Raw genomic sequence first — 23,497 nt, 5'->3', positions numbered from 1 at the left:
GCGTACCTACCTACTTGATTTTTCTGAATTAAAATTAAACTTTGCTTAACTAAATAAGCTGAAAGCCGAAAGAGCCAAAATATTCATGGTCTTGACAATGATGAAATCAATTAGCTAAGTAAAATTGACCTTTGACCATGGATGTAGGCAGTAATAATTTTGCCTTTGACACAAATACATGAAGTTTGGTTATTAATAGTACCTACCAAATTTCATCTGAGACCTACAATCTTAGACTATGAGAAGACATTATCTACATCCATGCCTACAATCTGCAATGGATAAAATTGTCGTGTTCTGTTATCATGTAGTCCCGTTGTCCCCGTTAACGGGGACAGCGGGACTTGAATAAAATTATTACTAGTGGCTCGCCCCGAACTAAGACCTCGCGAGCAATAATGCAATAAGTTGGCTTCATTATTATGTTAAATATTATGTTAAAAATACTGATGCCCATTAAAAATGAAAAAGTTTCGTTTCTTTATAATATTTATCAAATTGTAGTATTTGTCGTTCAAGTGTAGCATATACTTAACTGAAATTATACACAAGTTTCAGTTTCAATATGTAGCCGTATTTGACATAATATATAGCGTCGAATTCAATCGCCACTTCTAAGCCCCCGATTTCATATGGGAGCCCACCAGAAATAATATTTTTTTATGCAATATTCGGCTGAAGGCCAACAATTTACATACATATTATGTTTAAATTTGAAGTAATTATTTTCAGTAATTCAGAAGTGATATGTGTGTGATAACATGACAGACGTACAGACGGACAAGTGCAATTTAACTCAACTAGACTCGGAGACCTCGCTTCACTGGGTCAAAAAATTCATCCCGTTATTATCCCCGTTAAACAGAAACGACAACGGGATAAGTTTTTAATAATTTTATTCAAATCCCGATGTCCCCGTTAGCTGTATTATAAGAACTTGGCTTGTGACACGCTGCCGCGTGTCTTGATCCCCGTTAACTACTAACGGGACTACATGCGCCTCTGTCCCTATTTATGGGGACAGCGGTAATTGAATAAAATTATTGAAAATTCTTACTTAAAATATCTATAAAATAAAGATAAGAAATTCCAAAATTCATTCGGACAGGACTGCGTATAAACCAAACTTTAGGTGCATGTTCACTTCAATGCTCAATTTTAGTCGGCAGCGTCGAGTTCCATCTGACATAAGAATGTAAATACAATCATAAAGTTACACTATTTTGCATAACTTATTGCATAATTAAATGCATTTTTTTCCTTAGGGGGTCTGATGTTCGGCTTGCACCACCAAGAGGCGGCAGGAGTACACGCACAGCCAAGAGGCCCCGTCACATCCTTGAAAGAAGAACCACTCACAAGAGCATGGATGACTCCGACTTCGTTAGTTGACAATACCAAGTAAGTACCTACTTTGTTGTCTGGGTGAGCGCACTCTGGACGGAGTTAAAACGAGACAGAGGTATCACACAAATCTGTCTCGTTTTGACTCAATCTTAAGTCTGAGCAAAGTCAAAGCGCAACATCACATCATTTTGCATCACGGCATTTTTTTTAAATGCCGTGATTTTTTGCATGGATATTATTAAAGACCTGAAAAGTGACAAAAGATACTTTTTATCCGAGAAAATAAAAAGTTCCTACGGGATTTTTAAAATCCTAAATCCACGCGGACGAAGCCGCGGGCATCAGCTAGTAACTTATAAACCGTTTATTTTATTTTAACAATGTAGAAGCTAGGTACAGTTCTTGCAATTCACGAAGGCGAGTGGCTCATGCTTGTGTTTAAGTCGTATCGGTATAAGTAACGTAGGTACACTGAATGTGTGCGTTTGCGAGCGCTTGCTCGCGACTGAGTGGTCCGACCATGCACGCACACTTACGCAATGCCCGTGTATCCGACGTAACCACAAGTAAAGACCACTCGCCTTCGTGAATTGCAAGAACTGTAGTAGCTGATAATAATAGTCACCATTCCATCTGTATTGTTGAAATCATATGAAAACAGCGTGTGATCCTAATCCCTTATTTACGGTTTCCGTAAGCCTGTTAGCATCGAAAAGAGCATCGCGCTAAACACATTTGAGGCAAATTGTGTTAAATCCACAAACAGGCACAAATGTTCAGTGTTAAATAACTGGATAGGATTATGAGTACATTTCGTAGGGGACTTGTGAAGTAGCGGCTACTTATTGCCTTTTGATAAACAACAATTTAAGTTTCAAGTTTATTAGGTACAAAAATATTGTCAAGAGAGGGGAATTCATTTATAGAACTTTGTAAATTGGGCAATGTTGAACAAATATTTGTACTAAACTACATAGCTTATAAGAGGCAGATAATTTGTTAGAAATTAGAATATTGTACCAAAAGAGTGACGTGTTTTCGGTTAATTACCATGAACCTATAAAACCTTTATTTGAATTGAATATGCTATAGGGTTATTAAAATGAATACTATATACCTAACATAATGTATATTATTTTACACCGATTTACATATTCCACTTATGACGTGATAGGTTTGTCAAAAACAAGTTATTTTCCTACTTCTCTATAAAATTTTCTGTAAGTAGGTACTTAATAAGATTCCGTTGAAACCATAGTAGTACTTCATAAAATAGCAACCTGCCAGTACACAATAACGTTATTATCGCATATGGGGTCCAATCAGGGGCGAGCGAATTTCGCACGGGCGATAATAATGAAACGCGTATAGCAAGTGTGTAGGTTCATAAACGCAAAGGGCGTGATAAATCATCGCGCGGGGCGTTTTACAGTTTCGCATGCGACTGTAGATAATGAACGGTCTATAAATTAAAATTTCAATAGCGATATATCATTATAACGAGTGATACCGGAATAGTAGCGTTAACGGTTAACCAGATAACGCGGTCGCCGTGATGCGGAATTCTGTTTAATGAAAGCTTCGGGCAGGTAATCTTTTAAAATATTTTTGGCATTAAAACCTTCCGGGTGAATTAAGTTACTTGCTTAAAAATTTTCATCCACTATTGGTTTATGCCAGGGAATTTTTAAATAGTATTTCGCTATTGTACATTAATAATAATTTAAAAGACAAAGGTTACCTAATTTAGAAAAGTATTTTGAAAATATACTTAAGCAGGTAGGTACATCTAAAAGATTTTTCAACAAATATTCTGCATAAAAATCTAAGATCTCTTTTTATTCACTTTTTAGATCTTGATACTTTGTTGATACCTACCTACCTATATATACGTGTATATAGATAGTAGATACCTCATTTTATAGATCTAAATATATAAAAGGAAAAGGTGACTGACTGACTGACAGATCTATCAACGCACAGCTCAAACTACTAGACGGATCGGGCTGATATTTTTCATGCAGATAGCTATTATGACGTAGGCATCCGCTTAGAAAGGATTTTTTGAAAATTCAATCCCTAAGGGGGGGAAATAGGGGTTTGAAATTTGTGTAGTCAACGCGGACAAAGTCGCGAGCATAAGCTAGTATGTCACTAAAGGGTCTATGAAATTTTCAGGATTAACAAAATAATAGGTATACCTACGTTTTCGGCAGGAAATGAGTGTAGCTGTAAATCAAGTGATGTGGTAATGATTATATTGATCGCACATTACGAACTAGTCGCTCGCTTCGCCCGCACCGAAAAAGCAGCGTCATTATTAAAAAAAAACAATTAGGTACTCATCTTATTCATCATCACAACCTTCGTCATCACTGACCCATGGCTGGTACACTACTGAGCACGGGTCTCTTCGCAGAATGAGAAAGAAAAGTCTTAATTCCCCACCCTGGCCATATTGTGTTGGTTTTCAGACTTTACATACCTTTGAGAACACAACATTATGGAGAACTCACAGGCATGCAGGTTTTCTCACGATGGTTCCCTTTGCCGTTAAAGCGTGTGCCCGGGATCACAAAATGCCGAATATTGGATAGTGCTCATCGTATTATGAATGATCCTTATGAACTTCAGGAACTCACTGCAGCGTATTTTTCAGAACTGAAAATGCTAATGACGTCAGTAGAATAAGCCGTAACAGCCCGTAAGTGTTGAAAATGTTTTACTTTTTCAGTAGTGAGAAGTACCTATCTACCTAAGCACCTACTGAAATGAACCGAATGGCTCTAGAGATGCGGGTGGTTCATGCGAAACACTCGTAATGTGCAACCAGCATTATCCAGTTTGATAATTTCGTTGTGCAACAATCGGCATTTGGTTCCGTATAATATTATGTTGTATTGGTGCTCGAATTAGCGAGCATTGTTTGCGGAGGGTCTTCAAACATCTGTCATGTTTTACTTAACGCTCCTTCACAGCATATTTATTTTATTTGGCCGATATGAGCAAACAGTTTACTGAATAAACACTAGTAGTAGTAGGTAGGATTTTAATTTGAAAGCACAAGTATTATTTTATATCTACTTGCACTTAGATTATCTAAGAATTAGATAAATAGATAAGATAGATATTTCAATTAGTAGATCATTAACCATTATTTTGCTAGGCTGTGACAAGTTTTTTTTAAATCTTTATTTCATTCGTTCCTCCTTAATCTTACTGCACTTATATAAAGTTCTATCTTATACTTAATAATGTATAAATTGCCTAAAAATATATGAATTGTTCACTAAATCCTCCATACCACCAAGTTTTAACTACTATAAGTAATTAAAATTTCGAATACTTACTTAAAATTTAGGTACATATTAATAATTAAATCTTAAATAGTAAAGGTATGTGAATTGTGAAACCTAAATTAAGTATTATAATCTATTTTATATATAACTAGCTTATGCTCGCGACTTCGTCCGCGTGGACTACAAAATTTCAAAACCCTATTTCACCCCCTTAGGAGTTGAATTTTCAAAAATCCTTTCTTAGCGGATGCCTACGTCATAATAGCTATCTGCATGCCAAATTTCAGCCCGATCCGTCCAGTAGTTTGAGCTGTGCGTTGATAGATTAGTCAGTCAGTCAGTCAGTCATTCAGTCAGTCAGTCACCTTTTCCTTTTATATATAATATAATAATAAATAAGATATTTGATATAGAAGTTTGATCTTTTAGTGGGATTAACGAATCGTACGTTTTGTAAACATATCGTATTGAAATATTTACCTACGTACTTATAGGTATTAGATATATCTATCTAATAAATTAAATTAATAGGTACAAAACGAAGTGCCTACGTAAAATAATCAAGATAATTGGTGAAAGTCATCAAGAGTTGATTTGACAAATGTTGACGGATGACCAGCCGAGGGCGATGACGTGCTCATTTGTTAAGCCGATGCTAAATCATTACCACTCGGTAGTCATTACCAGTTCATCCCTTCATAGACAGCGTTGACTGTTTGTCAATTACAATTTACATGAAAGCTTCGTTTTATTAATCATCATCATCATTTAAATTATATTGTTTTTTTTACTGACCTTTTGGAAAAAATATTAAACAAAAATCAAGTTCACGATTTATTATTTGTGTTTCTTCCAGTTTAAGAAAAAACTATACTTTATTGAATACTTATTATGATTTTAGATTTTAAAACAGGAATTTAAGTTAATCACCAATGGGCATATCATAATAACATAATAAGCTGATCTCTCAATAGGTGCAAGATGCTCCGCAAGAAATATTTTTCAGTACCTTTTTCAGTATGAAAAATTCGCTGCGTGCGGTAGGTCCTTAGGGCGCGGCTGTAATGCGCGGTCAGCATTAGCGCTCTATGAAGTCTGTTTTGGATGAAACATATGTAGGTACTAAGAGTCAGCGCGTGCTAGCTCTTCGTTATTTTATAAAAGCTGAAAATTTTATCTGCGTATTGTCTCCAACACTGGGAAGAACGTTTGTTTGGATGTTTGTTTGAATTATGATGGCTTTGGGAGGACTTATTAGACTTTATACTTTGACGTAAAAAAAAATCACCTTTATTATCTTTCAAAGCAAAACGTCGAAGCTTCGACGTCACTGGCAGGCGTCAAATGTCGTCAAATATTTTGATGCTAGGAAGCCTATGAATAGCCTATTGTTTCATTGATTTCACGTAACCGATAACCTAATAGTTGACATAGGTTTCGTCGATTCAGGATCAAACTGATCCATCCAAGGATGCATCACTGTAGGTCACTCTGGCGGTAGTTTATAAATCAAAAAAAACTTTAAAAGTTAGTAATTTTTCAATATGCTCGTAGTTCGCGGCCCGAACATAGATTTAACATCGCAAAAACAAAATCGTTTCAAAGATTGACAAATCTACAGTGATCTGTAAGCGAAAAAAGCGCTACAACCTAATCGCGGGTGCGCTGCCGAAACAGCAGCGATAAATGAAACAATGGAGCGACGCGCGAGTATAAAATGGCAATCGCGAAACCAATTTGTTTACGCAAATTCTGCAGCGGGGAGATGAATGGCCGACCATAGTAATACGGTGCTCGGTAATGCGACTGTAGTGTTGCGTAGTGCTATTAATTGTCGATACACTAACTGAGGCTAGCTACGAGTATATTAGAGTAGTGAATTAAATAAATAATAGTTATTTGTTATGCAAGGCTGCAAAGTTGTTATTTGTAAGTAAGTTGTCGCGAGAGTTTATATTGAATTCTGAGCAAGCGAAGCATTCTAAGGTTGAACAACGAGCGAAGCGAGTGGTGCAAAAATAGAATCCTGAGCGTGGCGAGGAATTCAAAGGCTTGAGCGCAAATTAATTTGCAGCCTTGCGAAACATAGGGTAAGGATGCCGATTGTGAGATGCCATTTTTATTTTTGGCCATAAAAATATAATTGCACTAATCACTAAGAAAATTGTAATATACGATAGGGTATTTAAAGAGGTTTATCTACATATAAAAGACCGTTTTGTACCAAGCATATTATGATACTTTTTATTATAACAGATAATATCAAAAAATCAGAAATTACGTCTCAGGTAAAAGGTCCCATATTATGACTATAGGGGTTGCTAATATGAGATAGTATATCATATTAAATATTTTGTAAGGGGCTTTACGATTTTGTATTTATGCAAAACCTTGTATAATGCGTATTTTTGAGGTTGAATTCTCTGTGGTAGAAATCACAATGGTGTAGGTTAACATGTGTCGATATCGAAGTGTGTGGCGCTATTTGTTTTTCGTCACTTTGCGTCGTCGATAGTTTAGCTCGGGCTAAAGATTTATTGCGTTATAGAAAATATCTCCATCTCCAAATACCATGTCATATTGTAATGTGATACTTGTAGACTGAACTAGCACTGGAAGAAAAATAATAATTTTAGGTTAGGTAACTAAGTATAAAATTCCAGATAGGTAATGCTCATACAAATTATAAAGGAATATTCTAAGTCTTTGTTCAGGCTTTGTTCTCCAACAGCGCCCCCCTGTCAATGTCATTCAAGGGAGCCTTGTCGGATTGTACTTACGCTTAGCGACACAGACCATATACCTAGATACTGGCACAGAGTTCACACACTTTTTGACACCTTCGAACGTAGGTGGTACTTACTTTAAAAAAAGCGGCGCGTTAACAGAGCTGGGTACACATTTAAAAAACCTAAATACTTATTTTGAAGATAGTTAGTTACCTCTTCATTGAAATAGGGATGTTGCCTATGACAAAAATAAATTACTTCTTATAAGGGTTTTCAAAATATTATGTCGACTCCAGTCCTCGGTAAATTCAACGTCCTCTGTTAATAAAGTTTAATAACCATTTCAAATCATTAATTAAACTTAAAAAGTAGGTACATACTTACATCAAATGTTGAAATGACGTCACATATCAGTATTTTATAAAAGTATCCATACATTAGGTAGTCTAAGTACGCGTTCTGATATTTTGATAAAGGGTTGCTTATTTGATTAGTGCAATATCCAATACCTACTCTACTGTCCAATAACTATCCTGATATACAGTAACCACAAAGTACCCACTAATAATTTTTTAAACTGGTTTTACGGCTCTGGGTTCTAGCACTAATAAATACATTTTTTTATCAATTTTTATGCAATTTTATAAGTTAGGTAGCTAGTACGTAATTGAATTAAGCATACTTAATATGTCGCAAATTGGTCGTGCTTGGAAGCATATCTAATTCTCTAATACAGATCCCTGTTTTCAAAGCAATTATTTTTTATTGTTGTCGAAAGTCGAAACTACGTGTCCAGAGAAGAGTTAAATGGAATCTGCAAATCACTGTACCACATAACGGTGCAAAGCAATAAATCAACTTTGAAAAGATTATAATCTGTTGTATTGTTTTTCTTACAAACTCTTTTGTTAAGCGACCGAAAAGTTAATAATTCCGGGAGGATGTCTGCGTGTATTGACAAATAGAGGGACAAATAAGGACACCTCGGGTGGAATTTTAGATTTATGGCCGGCACTTCGATGTTATAATATGTAGGAAGGTATGTGTACCTACCTAAGTATATCTCTTGTCACTCAATTGAAAATGTTATAGCGACAGATTCAATATATAAAGCTCATTACACACTACGGGATATAAATTATATTTTATCCCGTAGTGTGAAATTAGCTTTACATTTGAAAATTCTGAGGGTCAAAAATATTATGTTATAATACCTATATCTAATAAAGTTTTCCTTTCTAGTTGAAATGAGCTACAAACTTTTAATAACTAATTAATTACATTTTTCTATTTTTAATAAATAAACGTAATTTTTTTTTTCCTCTACCTACCTCTACCTCCTGTATTCATCATTAACTACCTACATAACATAACCATAAAAATAGATATGCGTCATAGAATAAATAAATTATAGACAGTCCAACTCTGACTTTAAGGCTCCCCCACACAGGCGCGTTATTATTGGTCGATAATATCGCATGCGGTATTGCGATAATGCGTCCCGATTGCTTGCACACATCTGCTTTTTTAACGTCCGATATTTCTTACGAGAGAGCGCGGAAAATTGTTTAGAATGACATTCCAAGTCTAGGCTTTTGCTAATGTCGATTGCGGTAATTCCACGCTGTGTTACTTACCTTCGTTTCTGGCGTCTTTTTTGGTCATCTTCCATTGCTACTGTTAGTAATAAGCATTCTTCATCTGATGATATGATATCCATATTATAGAAGTTTTTAGGACACTCATACAGTCATGTAACCACTCTCAAACCGTCGATAAAACCAAACGTCCTACAAGTACTACAGGTCTGTGTACGGTTTGTAGGACGGAGAAACGCAACGTCCTGCTGCCATTGCGGCGTAATTATCGTTACATGACCATCCTAATACGAAATGTACTGAAAACAGATATTGCAATAACGCATGCGATATTATCGACCTATAATAACGCGCCAGTGTGGGGGAGCCTTTATAAGATGTGATGTGTGGCAAAATTTATGAAATAAACGTTATTTCTTTCCTTCTTTTTCCTGATAGAAGTTACTTTAATTACAGTACAGTGGGCGTAGGCCGCGCCCACTTCGAGAAGCAGCCGCCCAGCAACCTGCGCAAGAGCAACTTCTTTCATTTCGTGGTCGCGTTGTACGACCGAGCGGGACAGCCGGTCGAGATCGAGCGCACAGCTTTCATTGGCTTCATTGAAAAGGACCAGGTAAGATTTTATTCGGACTTCAAATTTTTAAGAATGTTTTTTTAAGCTACATGTCGATACTCGGCTTGAGAGTGCGATATAAGGGGACCATCAGAAATGAGATTCTCTAGATAGGTAGTAGGTAAAAGATATCAATCCCTACCCCACCGGCAATGCCAAGATCCTTAGCGTTTTGCTTTCCGATATTAAGTAGGTAAGGTACAGTCGCCTTTCGTCCTAGAACCTATTAATTTCGTCCCCTTCGGTTTAATTTTTTTTTAATTACCCCCTTTTAGTTTTAATAGTTCAAATCTAAAGTTAGTTAGTTAGTTAGTCAGTCGGCCATTGAAGTTTGGTGGTAAAACGTCGCTTCTGTGTTATATGCTATAGGCATAATATTAAACTGTACAAACCGATGCTTGGCAGAAACCGGAATTACGCGTTTCGTGCAGCGAATCCTAGACGGTTATCGAGGAGTTCTCATTTTCTTAGCTTTCGCTTGAATGAATTTGGTACTTTTAGGTTTTCAGCAAATGGCATTAAATGAGGTCTTTGAACGCAAAATAAAAGTAATTTCTAGTTTATCATCATAAATTCACCAGGAACCTGATTTAGCATATGATTGGTATTGTACGTCACCAACTTATTGCCATCTCTTAAATGTATAAAATAGAAAATACTCACGGACAAAAAAAAAACCGGCCAAGTGCGACCGAGGGTTCCGTACTACCTACAGTCAGAATGCACAGGTAAAGCCCTTTCATAAATTATGATACCCCACTTGATATAGTTATCTTACTTCGAAAATTGAAACTACTAATCATTAGTTCCTGACCACAATTTGATTTTTTGTAACCAAATTCACGGTTTTCAAATTTTTCCCCTTATGTCTGCTATAAGACCTAACCTAAATGCCAAATTTCATGATTCTAAGTTTACGGGAAGTACCCTGTAGGTTTCTTGACAGACCGACAGACAGACAACAAAGTGATCCTATAAGAGTTCCGTTTTTCCTTTTGAGGCACGGAACCCTAAAACAGTCCTTTCGCCTTTCGATACCGTTAATTTTAAATACTTCATGGGATTATTCTTATAGAAATTGACACGGCATTATTCTGATAGAACATCTCTTTGACTGGAGTATTTAATGATGCGTTTATCGTGGAATCCTTCCTGATAAGCATCAGAATCACCGAGCCATCAATCAGGATCGCACGGACACTGTGCAGTGCCCATTTACATAATTCAGCTGCGTTGGTGGCGTGTTAAAATTAATGTTGTTTTGTCGGTCTGTCTCACATGCGTAAACGTTTTTCGTGTTTAGTTTTAGTATTATTTACTAAGCTGATGCCCTGCACGATTTCGTCCGCGTGGATTTACGTTTTTAAGAATCTGTGGGAACTAATTTAAAAATCTCTGTCTGTCTGACTATTTACTAGCTTTTTACGGGTCATCTGCTTGACCGATTTTGAAAAAAATCTGTAGAGAGATAATTTGCATCCCGGAGAAGGACATAGGCATATGACGTAGGCATCCGCTAAGAAAGGATTTTTGAAAATTCAAACCCTAAGGAGTAGGGGTTTGAACTTTTTTGTGGTCCACGCGGACGAAATCGCGGGCATAAGGGTACCTAGGGTAGGTATATACCGACTATACCTATAGTGTTTATCCCGGAAAATCAAAGGGTTCCCATGCACGCAATTTTTAAAAGCCGAAACTTACGCGGATGAAGTCGTGGGCTATATCTAGTAATTTATAATGACATGACTTCCGGCATGTCACGATATTTTTAGGTTTTTTCAAAGTCAAAAAGGAAAACTTATGAAATATGAAAACGTATAGTGTAAGCAGTTTGTAGGTTACTGAGCGCGACGCGTCACACGTCTTGTTTGCTACTTAATTATTTAAAGCCAACGCGTTTTTGGATGGAGCGTGGCATTATAAAAGACCTGAGTTGGATAAACGTAGACTATAAAGAATCTTATTACTTTTTTAATTTTCCACTAATATTTTTTTAATTTTAATTGTTGCAGGAAGCCGAGGGTCAAAAAACAAACAATGGTATTCAGTACAGGCTACAACTCCTTTACGCTAATGGTGAGTAGGTATATGCAAAATTCTACAGGCACGTTTGACACCTGCTATAACTTCCTTCGCAACTTCGATTATTAGATAAATTTTATTCTACATTAAATTATTATGATTGAAGTTAGGAGGTGTCAAATCGTGCCTTAGTTCTTACCTAAGTATTATGTTCCTATTTTCTAAGTTTCTACATTTTGTATTCTGCATCTCAATTTATAACGAACTACCTATTGATACCTATAGAATTAGGTATGTATTAGGCTATGTGGTGTAGGTGATAATAATAGGAAAGACAAAATAATTATAATTAATATTATGACGGAAGGACCTATACTTTTTGCCAACCAATAAAAAAGATTTTAATTTTTTTTTTTCATATTTCAAATAATTCACGCCAGTTTACGATACTGATGAATAAAAACGTAAACAGTTATATCAAAAATAACGTTAACCAAAACAACAACGTTAAAATCTTGAAACGACGTTAAATAGGATACTTTGAGGTTGAACATCATCTCGGAGAATTGACTAGGTTTAATAAAATTAATTATGCTCTATAAATTATTTATTTCAGTTTATTATTACTTTAAAAAAATATTATTCCTCAGTAATTTTAAGCTTCCAAATGAATATTGATTTAGTACTTAATATTATTATTTTATTACTTAACGTAATTTTAAGTAGCAATATAATTAATTTGTTACTGATTCTCTCAAATTGTTATAGTTTTAGGTTTAAATATGTAACTAGTTTGATTTTAATTTAGTTATTAGTGATTCTCTCAAATTGTTATAGTTTTAGGTTTAAATATGTAACTAGTTTGATTTTAATTTAGTTTGTACCGATGGGGTTGGCATACAGATTATCTGTAAAAGCCCCTTACAAAATATCAGATTTAAAAAAAGTAGAAATATAGGTGATGTAATTTGTTCATGTGTTATAATAAAATAAAACCTTACAATAGCACACTAGCATAAAAAAGTGCATAGCATAAGGCTTAAAAATTTAAAGCTCTAATAGGTAAGTAGATACTATATTCAGCCCATGAAAGTTCTTTAAAACTCGCTTACTTATTTGTGAATGACACAGTTTTTATTGATTCCTGAAAAATTATAATTGTTTTGTGGGTTTTGTGCTTTTTTAAATCACTATTAAATTTTATAGTCCGTACAAAATTACTTCTCACGCGACATTTTAACTCTATGGGTCAACTGGCATGTCAAAAGTACTGTTCACCTTTAAAATAAGGACTAAAATCGTACTTCTGACATGGACACATAAATTTAAAATGGCGCGAGATTTTTTTACGCAATCTCGCTTTGACTATCTGGAGTGTTATAATATCTTTGAAACAAATAAATCTAAATATATAAAAGGAAAAGGTGACTGAATAACTGACTGACTGACTGACAGATCTATCAACGCACAGCTCAAACTACAGACGGATCGGGCTGAAATTTGGCATGCAGATTGCAGATAGCTATTATGACGTAGGCATCCGCTAAGAAAAGATTTTTGAAAATTCAACCCCTAAGGGGGTGAAATAGGGGTTTGAAATTAGTGTGGTCCACGCGGACGAAGTCGCAAGCATAAGCTAGTAAAATATAATAAATGGCAGCAATTTCAAAATCACAGACCTCAATTTTATTTATTTGTATAAATGCAAGACAAAGCATACGGAACTAAACGGATTAAGGACAATCAAACTACGTTGTAGCGTTTCCATTTAGGATGCAATGGGTCGATATTGTTCAGGGTAGAACAAACATTAGCTGACAGCATTGTCATACTGTCTTGAGAGCAATGGACTTGATAAGTAGGTAAGCTTTCCATTGTTGATTGTACTAACTTTAGACCTCATTGTCAAATAATAAGAGATGCGGTTTGTGCACTTTTGAGTCAAGTAGGAATTTAAATAAAATGAATACAATGAAAACATACGATTTTGACTTTATTTGGTGGAAGATTTATACAGTGTGTAATTACTAATTAGAATACCTACTTATTATCAAAAACGAAGACAGATGATAGCACTGATGATTACTGATAAGAAATCACAAAGCACAAAGAGCACGAAATAAAAAATCCTGTATTTTTTAAACGTTCGCAATGTATTGCAAATAAAACATCTAACTGAATGCCGCGTCGTATGCAGGCCATTGACCCCGAGTTTTGCACGCTATAAAGTGCGGGTTTGAAAAATACTAAATCACTAAAAATACAAGTAGGTATGGCAAATAAATGGTTATTGTTATTGGATTATGGATTATTTGTAATTATATAGTATAATAAAAGCGCCAAGTTTTTGCTAGCGTTTTAATTACATCCTAAATGTCTAAGTACTATGCAAGCATAAATTATTATTTTTTTCAAAAATTCAGATCAGTATATAGTAGCTATCATTCCGGTTTCGCAATTTTCGAGGCGAGGAAGGTGATCAAATTTTAGTTCCTAGCCCTAGGCAGTTTAAGCTGTAGATCAATCAGTCAGTCGGTTAGGACAAGTCTTTTTAGGATGTATAGATATTATCAACATTTCAATAAAATTGTAATGCTAAACATTTTTTTTTTCAATTTATGGTGAAGTATATAACTCGTGATAATGTATTGGAGAACTAAGACCAATACAACGGTATTTCAAATTAGAAATGTGTTAAATTATATAACACACATAAACATACAATCGAATTTTAACCTTATTGTCTGTGATACAAGGTTTATATACCAAATGTAAATCTTGTATTCAATACGGAGACAATGCATACCACCGACGCATTGTAAATATTTGCCATCTTGGCCGTTACAGAGATAATGGAAAATTGGCACCGAATAGACAGGCTCTTAGACTATGAATGATCATTGTCTCAAGCTTCTAGACTTGATCTAAGGCCCAGTAGTAGGTACATCATGATTAAAGTAAAGGTACAGACGGGTTTAGTGGTTTTCGCAAATTTCCCTGACGCAGTGGTGAGCGCGCATAATATGAGTAGGTAGTTACTTACTTACTGGAGGTGTCGGATTCGATTCCCGGCAGGGGCAATTCGGGAATTTATAATTTCTAAGTTATCTCTAGTCTGGTCTGATTGGAAGCTTCGGTCGTGGCTAGTTATCACCCTACCGGTAAAGCCGTGCTGCTAAGCGATATAGCGTTTCGGTACGATGCCGCGTAGAAACCAATCAGGGGTTTACGGTTTTAATGAAACTTTCATACCCCTTCCAAGCTAGCCCATTCCTTCCATCTTAGACTGCATCATCACTTACCTACCCCAGATTGTCCAACAAAAACCAAGCATAGCGGGATGCACTCTCATAGCTTTAGTTTTAAGTTTACGTAATTTATTATCACCATTATCTTACAAATTCAACAATGACAATCAAAGAATGTACGATGATTCACTTCTGTAACCTAAAATGCATTTTTTTGGTGGCCAAAACCCTTACTTTGATCATCTGATGTGCAACTAGTCCTAAAAATGGAATAGAGCCTAGTGTAACAATTTTGAATTTTTTTTTCTAGTCCGCGACAAGTTGAGATAGCAATTGGGGTATGAGGCGTGTTGACCCCCGCACACCCGTACGTCACTCGGGCTCGGCCGCACCGGGATAGCGTGGGGGCTGTGCGGATGAGCGAATCGCGCCCCGATAGCCATTTCAACCTGTCGCGTACTTATAATTTACCAACCTATATCTATAACTAAGTTATATATTAATTAAGTTAGATTTCAAAATAATGTTCTGTTCCATTTTGTTACAGACATAGTCTCGAAAGACCAATTTAAAAATTAATATTGTACCTACCTCTAAAACCAGTTCAAATTTTATCTCACTCTTCCTTACATTTTACGTACCGACAGATATTTAATTACTTACTTGCGAAATTAATTTAATTGGGTTGCTTTTTAATTTTCCTTAAACTGGGTAATTCAAGGGGGTGTGGTAATCATACCTCTGTGAATGTGTCATACTTACCGTATCAATTTCAGTAGGTTAAGCGTGTCAATTTTGAAGCATAAAAGTACTTAGGTATGTACAAAATTATTTCATAGGTACTTATTAGAAGCCTAGAAGGTATAGCAAGGTGCTTAAATCATACGAATATGCAGACGATGTAGGGCGATTCAGCTATATTATAAAGGGGATTTAGCATACTGTTGGTATAGGTCCTACCTACTAGGGTTTAATAGAAAATTAAAGTTGTGCTTTTGTTTCAGGCCTCCGACAAGAGCAGGACATATTCGTCCGTCTAATCGACTCAGTCACCAAACAAGTAAGTGGATATTTTTGACTATTCTTAACACTTGACACGTCGATCTCAATTGATGCCCAATACGTGAATTATCAAAACAATGCAGCCACCCAATTACTCTGAGTAGATATAAAGGTCTCTACTCTACGCTCTGATGCACTGTAGCCGACTAGGCTAAGATCTATAGAGCGCACTTTGGACTTTGATTTCGCTCAGATTTAAGACAGTGTTAAAATGTTATAATACTCAGAGACTGGAGGCATAATAATTCATCTGTCTTTATTTTCATTTTGTTTTTAAGTCTGTTCTGTCAAAATTCGATCTATAGCTCAGCCAGAGCCACTCAGCCTAAGCTAGACACAAGTGCCATCAGATAATTCTGAGATGCGGCACTAAGCATATATATTCTCAGGATGCAGTACTTAAGTAAATGCAATAGCCATACGGCGGAGAGAATTCTTATTCTACTCGTATGTGGCTAGCTTCCCACTTTTTCATACCTTTCACTACGGGAGCTATACTAAACCTAATGTGAGGCGAAGTTTGTGCCTACTCCAAAATCCATTAACACGATCAACAGAAAATATTTAAAGTAAAACAAAACAATGAGCGGTTGCAAACACAAAGTCCTAAAACATCTAAACAAATTTACGCAACAGATGAACCCATTACACCAAATAAGGACACATTCACACAGATTGCTAGTGGAGGTTACCTCAATCTGACAGCACGTGGCGCCCACGTGACCGCCACGTGGCAGATTGTCATCGCCGGCGCCCGATTAGACCCTAATCCACACGCCCAGCCCCGCCTCTGGTCAACGACTTGTGTCCGTATTATTTTATGATGCAGTAATTTAAAATTTTACTGCAAGAAAAATTATGATATTCTGATACCATTAATAACACCCTTTGCTACATCTGCGAAGATTGTTTATCAGTTTTAAAATTAGGCAAATTAAAAAATCTTCTTGCTATTTTGATTTAAGTCCTATTTTACTCACTGGATACTTTATACTAGTAGGTAACTATAGTACCTACTGGAAAATATTCTCGCATTCCTCTAAGAAAACGTTCATATATTATGCAAAGAGAAAATGTTCGTGTCAGTTAAGACTTCAGCGTTATTATTTTCGCTCACGAGCACACACTATTCTTGAATGTTATATTTATATTAGTTCACATTATTTTCATACTAAAATTAAACAAATATGTTGTACATTTTTGATCGTTGTTAGGGTTCCGTATCTCAAAAGTAAAAATGGAACCCTTATAGGATCACTTTGTTGTCTGTATGTCTGTCAAGAAACCTATAGGGTACTTCCCGTTGACCTAGAACTTAGATTCATGAAATTTGGCAGGAAGGTAGTTCTTATACCTTTAGGAGATTTACTAGGTATCATTGAATCACTATTTTCTGGTGAAGAATATAAAATAGCGCAGGCACTAAAATAATCTTAGCATGACAGTGTATAAATAACTGTAGGTACAATCACAAACAAAATACATTTAGCTCGAAACTCCACAATATCCTCGTAAAATCAAGGAACGAAATTGATACACAAAGCTACTGTTACAAAGGCGGGCGTACACAATTATCACGTACGCGTTTATTACATAAATAACAATTTTACCGTAAAGCCATCATGAAACTTCAGTGTAGCACATATATAATTTCAACACGTCCCGGGCTCTTAGTGTTGTGTAACAGGAGGCCAATTACGAAAGATTTATGCCTTGAACATAATTAACTTAGGCCGAACGTTAACTAAGAAAGGAATTGTGCGTGTGAATGTACATTTTTAGTGCAATGGATCGTTATATACGGTTGCGAATGTTATGTTTCCATGTTATTTATTTAGGTTCCTATAGTCCTTAAGTATTTTGAATCTTTCAGAAATTAATTTAACTTTATGTTTCTAAAGATGTTCAGTGTAAAAATTCTAATTCAAGTAAAGAAAGAAAGAAAGAAAGAAAAGATGTTTATTTAACAAACTGTGCCACACATCACATCTTCTAAATATATAAAAGGAAAAGGTGACTGACTGACTGACTGACTGATCTATCAACGCACAGCTCAAACTACTGGACGGACCGGGCTGAAATTTGACATGTAGATAGCTGTTATAACGTAGGCATCCGCTAAGAAAGGATTTTTGAAAATTCAACCCCTAAGGGGTGAAATAGGAATTTGAAATTTGTATAGTCCACCACGCGTACGAAGTCGCGAGCACAAGCTAGTCTTATATAAGCCCAACGCGCTTCAAGTAAAAGAAGCGTCGGAACAAACTGTCATGTATGGCACAACCCGAAAGAGCGTACCAGCTTAGCAGCAGTAAGTATATGTACCTACATAGAAACTACATAAACTATTCAACTTCATCATCATCAAACCATTGCTGGCTCATTACTGAGCATCCGTCTCCTCTCAGAATGAGAACGGTCACAGTCACACGCCGTTATGGAGAACGGCCCTCAAGCATGCATGATTCCTCACGATGTTTTCCTTCACCGTTAAAACAAGTGATCTTTAATTGATTATAACGCACATACTAACTCCGAAAAGTTAAAGTACGTGCGTGGTATCGACTATCGAACCCCCGACCCCCGAATAGGAGCCAACTTTCTCATATGGATTGCTAAGGTGTGGAATATCGTTCCGGCATCCGTTTTTCCAGCCACGTATAACCAAGGCAAGAGCAAATAGGTATCTTCTAGGCAAGCGCGCTCCAACCTAAATCTTATCAATGCTGTGTCGTGAAGCGCAAGCCTATTTTTTTTTATTTTTTTCAATTCAGATGCAAGTTAGCCCTTGACTGCAATCTCACCTGGTGGTAAGTGATGATGAAGTCTAAGATGGAAGCGGGCTAACCTTGAGAGGTATGGCTGATGCCCCTTTGGTTTCTACACGGCATCGTACCGGAACACTAAATCGCCGTGCTGTTAATCTCGCAATAAAAAAAAGTTTGCAAAATTTCAGTTGAATGATTAAAGTTTTAAGTAATCTTACATCATCAAGTGCCAATCATATTAATAATATAATTACAATAATTAAAGACAGCACGCGAAACAGTCGTTCAGTAATGCCAAAGATGGCGACCAGATAGTTGCGGTTCATTTAATTGTATTAAATCGTTAGGCTGAGGGCACACGGCAATCAGCTAATGCCGCATGCGGCCGGCACGCAAGAGCACCGAAAAAATTAGCCTGCCTTGATATTTCATTACGCTTATCATGCAGAGTTATTTGTCATGTTTTACATATAGATAAGTTATTAGGTACTATCTAGATTATGGTCTAGATTCAATTCTATTTAAAAGGCAATGATTCTTTTGTTATACCAAACTTTTTTTTCCACAAAAAAACTACTACAATATTGGTTTCTTCGTGTTCGTAAGCTGCTCGTAACTTCTGAGTTAAAATAAAATATAACTCTACCTATCATTCTTAAGACTCAATAGTAGGTATGGATAGCATTCATGTATTATGTATGTATGGATAAAGCTATTTGTTAAATGTTCTGAACTTTGTAAGAAATTATAATCAGTTTCTGTATTCTGAGCTGCTCTATTTACTATTATTAATAAATTATTAGCCTTTTCCCGCAACTTCTTCCTCACGTTGTTTTAGATTTTTAGAGATCTCATTGCAAATTCTTAAATCCTTTCCTTCACAGACTTTGTTCACGTAGACTTACAATCCCTTAGGAAAAATTGATTTTCCGATATAAAAGTAACCTATATATAGCCTCTCCATATCTTTAACTATACCCATGCAAAAAATCATGTTGATCCATTTGCGGTGTGATTCAAAGACAAACTAACAAAAACACACTTTTGCATTTTTAACATTTATTGCAGGGGTAGATGACAGATGTACATTAAATGAAGAAAAATAGGTAGTATATGATCGATTGAAAATGTAGCAACTTATTAGTAACATACCTACTTAAAATACTATACTTTAATATAAATTAACGATACTGTATTTCAAAGAGTTGATTATTTGTGTTCGCACAGTAAATCACTATCATATCAATATCTAAAACATCAATCTAGCTACCCTCTGTTTGACTATAGTCTTAAGATACTGGTTCATGCTATCCGAAATGAGATTCTGGCAAATCCCATAGAAATCCCATAGAAACCGACCCTGTTTGAATATCGAAGCGTGCGCGCGCACGTGACCGAATGATTGTGTTTACTTAACATCGTTCAAACAACATATTAATTTGGTTCTTTTTGTTGGGAAAATGACTTTCGGAAGCCATTTTGGATGCAATAACAAGTCAGATTATATTGTGATACATACTTATTAACAATTTCGGGAAAAAATCGACAGCAATAATTACAACCATAATAATATCTTGCTTTAAGTAACATTATGTTCTGTATTTTATAATTTTAAAGGCTTAATTGCAGTGAGTGCGTTAGTCAATATTTTGAATGTTCTTTAAAACTACTTTTTGAATTGGAATAATCCAATAAACCACATCATGGTGTTTTAATTCAGTCTTCAAACTAGGTCAGAAAAAATTAGAACACGTAGACGATGTTCTTTCTTACAAAACGTCCTCATAAAACAATTTATTATTATTATTTAGCATGCAAATAATATATTTCGCTCCATATATCAAGTGCAACTACAATAATAAAAATATCTGCACAAGTCGAGCGGCGCCCGCATTGTCGCGAACGCATAAATCACTGCACTTCTTCCCTCCTTTATGTCCTCTGCCTTATTTTTATTCCTTACAACTCTATTGTTTTCCGGGAAATAAGCGTTGAACAAAGTTCCTTTGATAGACTGCCAAGTTTAAAGTTGCAAGTTATTGTAATGTTTTAAATTGGCATTTTTTAAATGTATTTCAAGTAACGCGAACCATTCTTTACGTTAATGTGAAACAACACTACTAGGCTTTTAAAAGCACTTGTAAAAGTTTATTTGAATTAAAATCTATTCTATTATATTTGTTAGCTGAAACTCAGCAGCAGCGGTTCACAAAATAACAGTTATAGAGCTCACTGCCCAGTATTCTGTTGGTGCTAGCCTGCCTGTGTTTGACGCACCAGAGATGCCCATCTTTTGTACTTTCTTGAGTTAAAATTTTAAATAATTTAAGAAAAATCTGTGTTCAGTTTGAAAGAACGACGTACAATTCGGAAATGATCCCTGATTTTTTGTCTACAGTGCAAACGTTTTATAAGTTGTCTAAGGAGATAATTCTATAATTAAGTAGTCACGAAAAATGTTAGATAAATAAACTAATGACTTTTTAGAGATTTGTTTGCATTTTATATCAAGATATGTCACCGTACAATGCAAAGTAGGTATCACCATACGTTTGAGTCAGTATTCTTGTAAATTACAAACAATACAAATTCCTTGTGTATATTCTTTGTCGCTCACGTAAATCACACGGCAGCGTTGCTTGCGTATTACGTCTTGATTCTTGACTTCATTTTCCGAGATTTTTTTTTATAGTTTTACGAATCTTTTTGTATGAAATTATTGGTATATCTAAGTTTCGCATATAAGTCCCGCAAATTGCTATATCTAAGGCCATGATTACACCTGTAAGTTTTACTTGCGTAAGTAGCTTACGTGATTAACTTACGTTAAATTTACTGACGTAAATGCTCTTATAACTACATTTACATTAGAAAATTTGCTGTCAATTAGTTACGTAAGCTACTTATGTGAGTAAAACTTACAGGTGTAATCGCGGTCTAACTGTAGTTTGGCAAAACAGAGTAGAAAAATAAAGGCTTTTAACCTATCGTTAGGGATAAAATATCATAGGTATAGGTAATGGTAGAAGCCACTATCGTCGAGTTTTTTTAAACCTTCCCAAATTCCCTTGAGATTGAATCCCATGCGGCGCTGATGCCCGCAGTGACTCCTGAGGGAATGCTACAGTGTTGAAAAATATTGGCCAGCTCACAAGATCACTGTGCCATCTGGGATTTATCTAGTCTGCCCCTGCTTTCTAGAGAACTATGTATTTGTTACAAATCCCCTGACTCAACCTTCTACTGGGGTTTAATACTTATTTACGTAGTGACTTTAGTTTTCTTCAATTGCTTTTTTTTCTACTATCATTTTAAGGATTGGGTATTAGAGATTTTTTAGCCTTGTTCACTAAACTTTCATTTTAGAACTTTAATTAAATAAGCATCACAGTTTTTTTGATAATAATAGTCTGAGGACTATAGTAATTCTTTATAGTTGAGTAGGAGCGGTTAGGCTATGGTTTTGGCGTATCTAAACCTTTAAATTTTGTTTGGAATATTTTGAATACATTTTATTTTATAGAAAATTAGCTTTTCCCCCAATTTTTAAATTAGTTTTTTTCTTTTTTTTTTTTTTCTTTTGGAAAATTTGGAAAATATCAATCGAAGGATGATTTTTCTGTTTGAATTTCCCAAAATCTTTTCTCAAATGGAAAGAACGTTATACTTATACAGAACTTACATACAAAATATTAAGTTTCTAGACCCAGCGGTTTGAGCAGTAGGCGTATAGTCAGCCAGTTTTATCTTTTATACCTTAAGTATATAATACAGAATTTCTGTGTTCTGAAATGAATTTAATGCCATTCAAATCGAATACAAACCTATCATTTATATAATGTTATATTCTTCGTCTGCTTCACACCTGATGCCATTCTTCGTAAAGCCAGGCTCAACCCCAAGCTATTTAGCCTGTCCTTAAATACTTTTCTATAACCCTTGATTACGTATAACAGAACACCCTTACACACACGCCGATCCTAAATCCTTTGCACAAAAGATGATAATACCCTACTATTTCATATTCAATTAGATATTTTGTAAGGGACGAAAAATCTATCTTTAGGATTTTGGGTGATTGTGGAAGCTAATTTTAGTTATTTGGGGTTCGGAAAAATATGCTCACAAAAAATGAGGGTAGGTATTTAAATACCCCAAATGTTCTTTTGGTTTTTCTTCTACTTAGCGTCGTCATGGACTGCTGAGATCGGCTTTTAAAAGTTTAGTCTTTAGCATTTAGGTACAGTTTGTTTCACTCAACCTCTGAGCTTGTACCAGAGCGCAGTAGGCGATTTTTCGACCTATTTGGTGGGCAAAAGTTAGGGGTGACGGTGACGCTACTTATTCGTTTGCGATTGAAAACTCAATTTTTTGTTTATGGGGCTGTAGATAAGACCAGTGCAACCGTAGGTATATCCATGCGCAGACACATCCTCTCTACATTTTTTAAATCCTACTTACTTAGCTAAAATGTTGCCTGCTGTCAATACCACATCTATCACTACTAATATTATAATGAATGCGAAAGTGTGTTTGTTTTTGGTTTGTCTTTCAATTACGTCGCAACGGATCAACGGATTGACGTGATTGATTGCATGGGTATAGTTAAAGACCTGGAAAGTGACATAGGCTAATCCACGCGAACAAAGTTGTGGGCAAAGTTGTGTGTATTACTATACATGCGAAAGTATGGTTTGTTGATTTATCCTTCAATCACGTGTAGGTAAAGACGCTATCGTAAAAATTATTTATTACTTTGACTTGTCTTAACTTAACTTTATCTAATAATTAATTTTCTCGCAGTACAAGAG

General features: G+C 35.5%; 1 protein-coding gene across 9 annotated transcripts in view; it reads left to right on the top strand.

Annotated features, from left to right (window-relative positions):
- Positions 1-23,497, top strand: part of kn (EBF transcription factor knot) — an 81,639-nt gene that overhangs the window by 7,869 nt on the left and 50,273 nt on the right. For all 9 annotated transcript variants that reach the window (XM_069501828.1, XM_069501827.1, XM_069501826.1 and 6 more), the window contains exons 2-5: positions 1,266-1,401; positions 9,430-9,586; positions 11,599-11,662; positions 15,861-15,916. In XM_069501828.1, the coding sequence (XP_069357929.1) occupies positions 1,274-1,401; positions 9,430-9,586; positions 11,599-11,662; positions 15,861-15,916 (405 nt within the window). In that variant the 5' untranslated portion in view covers positions 1,266-1,273. The remainder of the gene's footprint in view (positions 1-1,265; positions 1,402-9,429; positions 9,587-11,598; positions 11,663-15,860; positions 15,917-23,497) is intronic.

The sequence above is a fragment of the Maniola hyperantus genome, chromosome 11 (genome assembly GCF_902806685.2).
Source record: "Maniola hyperantus chromosome 11, iAphHyp1.2, whole genome shotgun sequence".
Lineage (NCBI taxonomy): Eukaryota > Metazoa > Arthropoda > Insecta > Lepidoptera > Nymphalidae > Maniola > Maniola hyperantus.
Note: the sequence above shows the minus strand (reverse complement) of the source record. Positions and strands in the feature narration are given on the sequence as shown.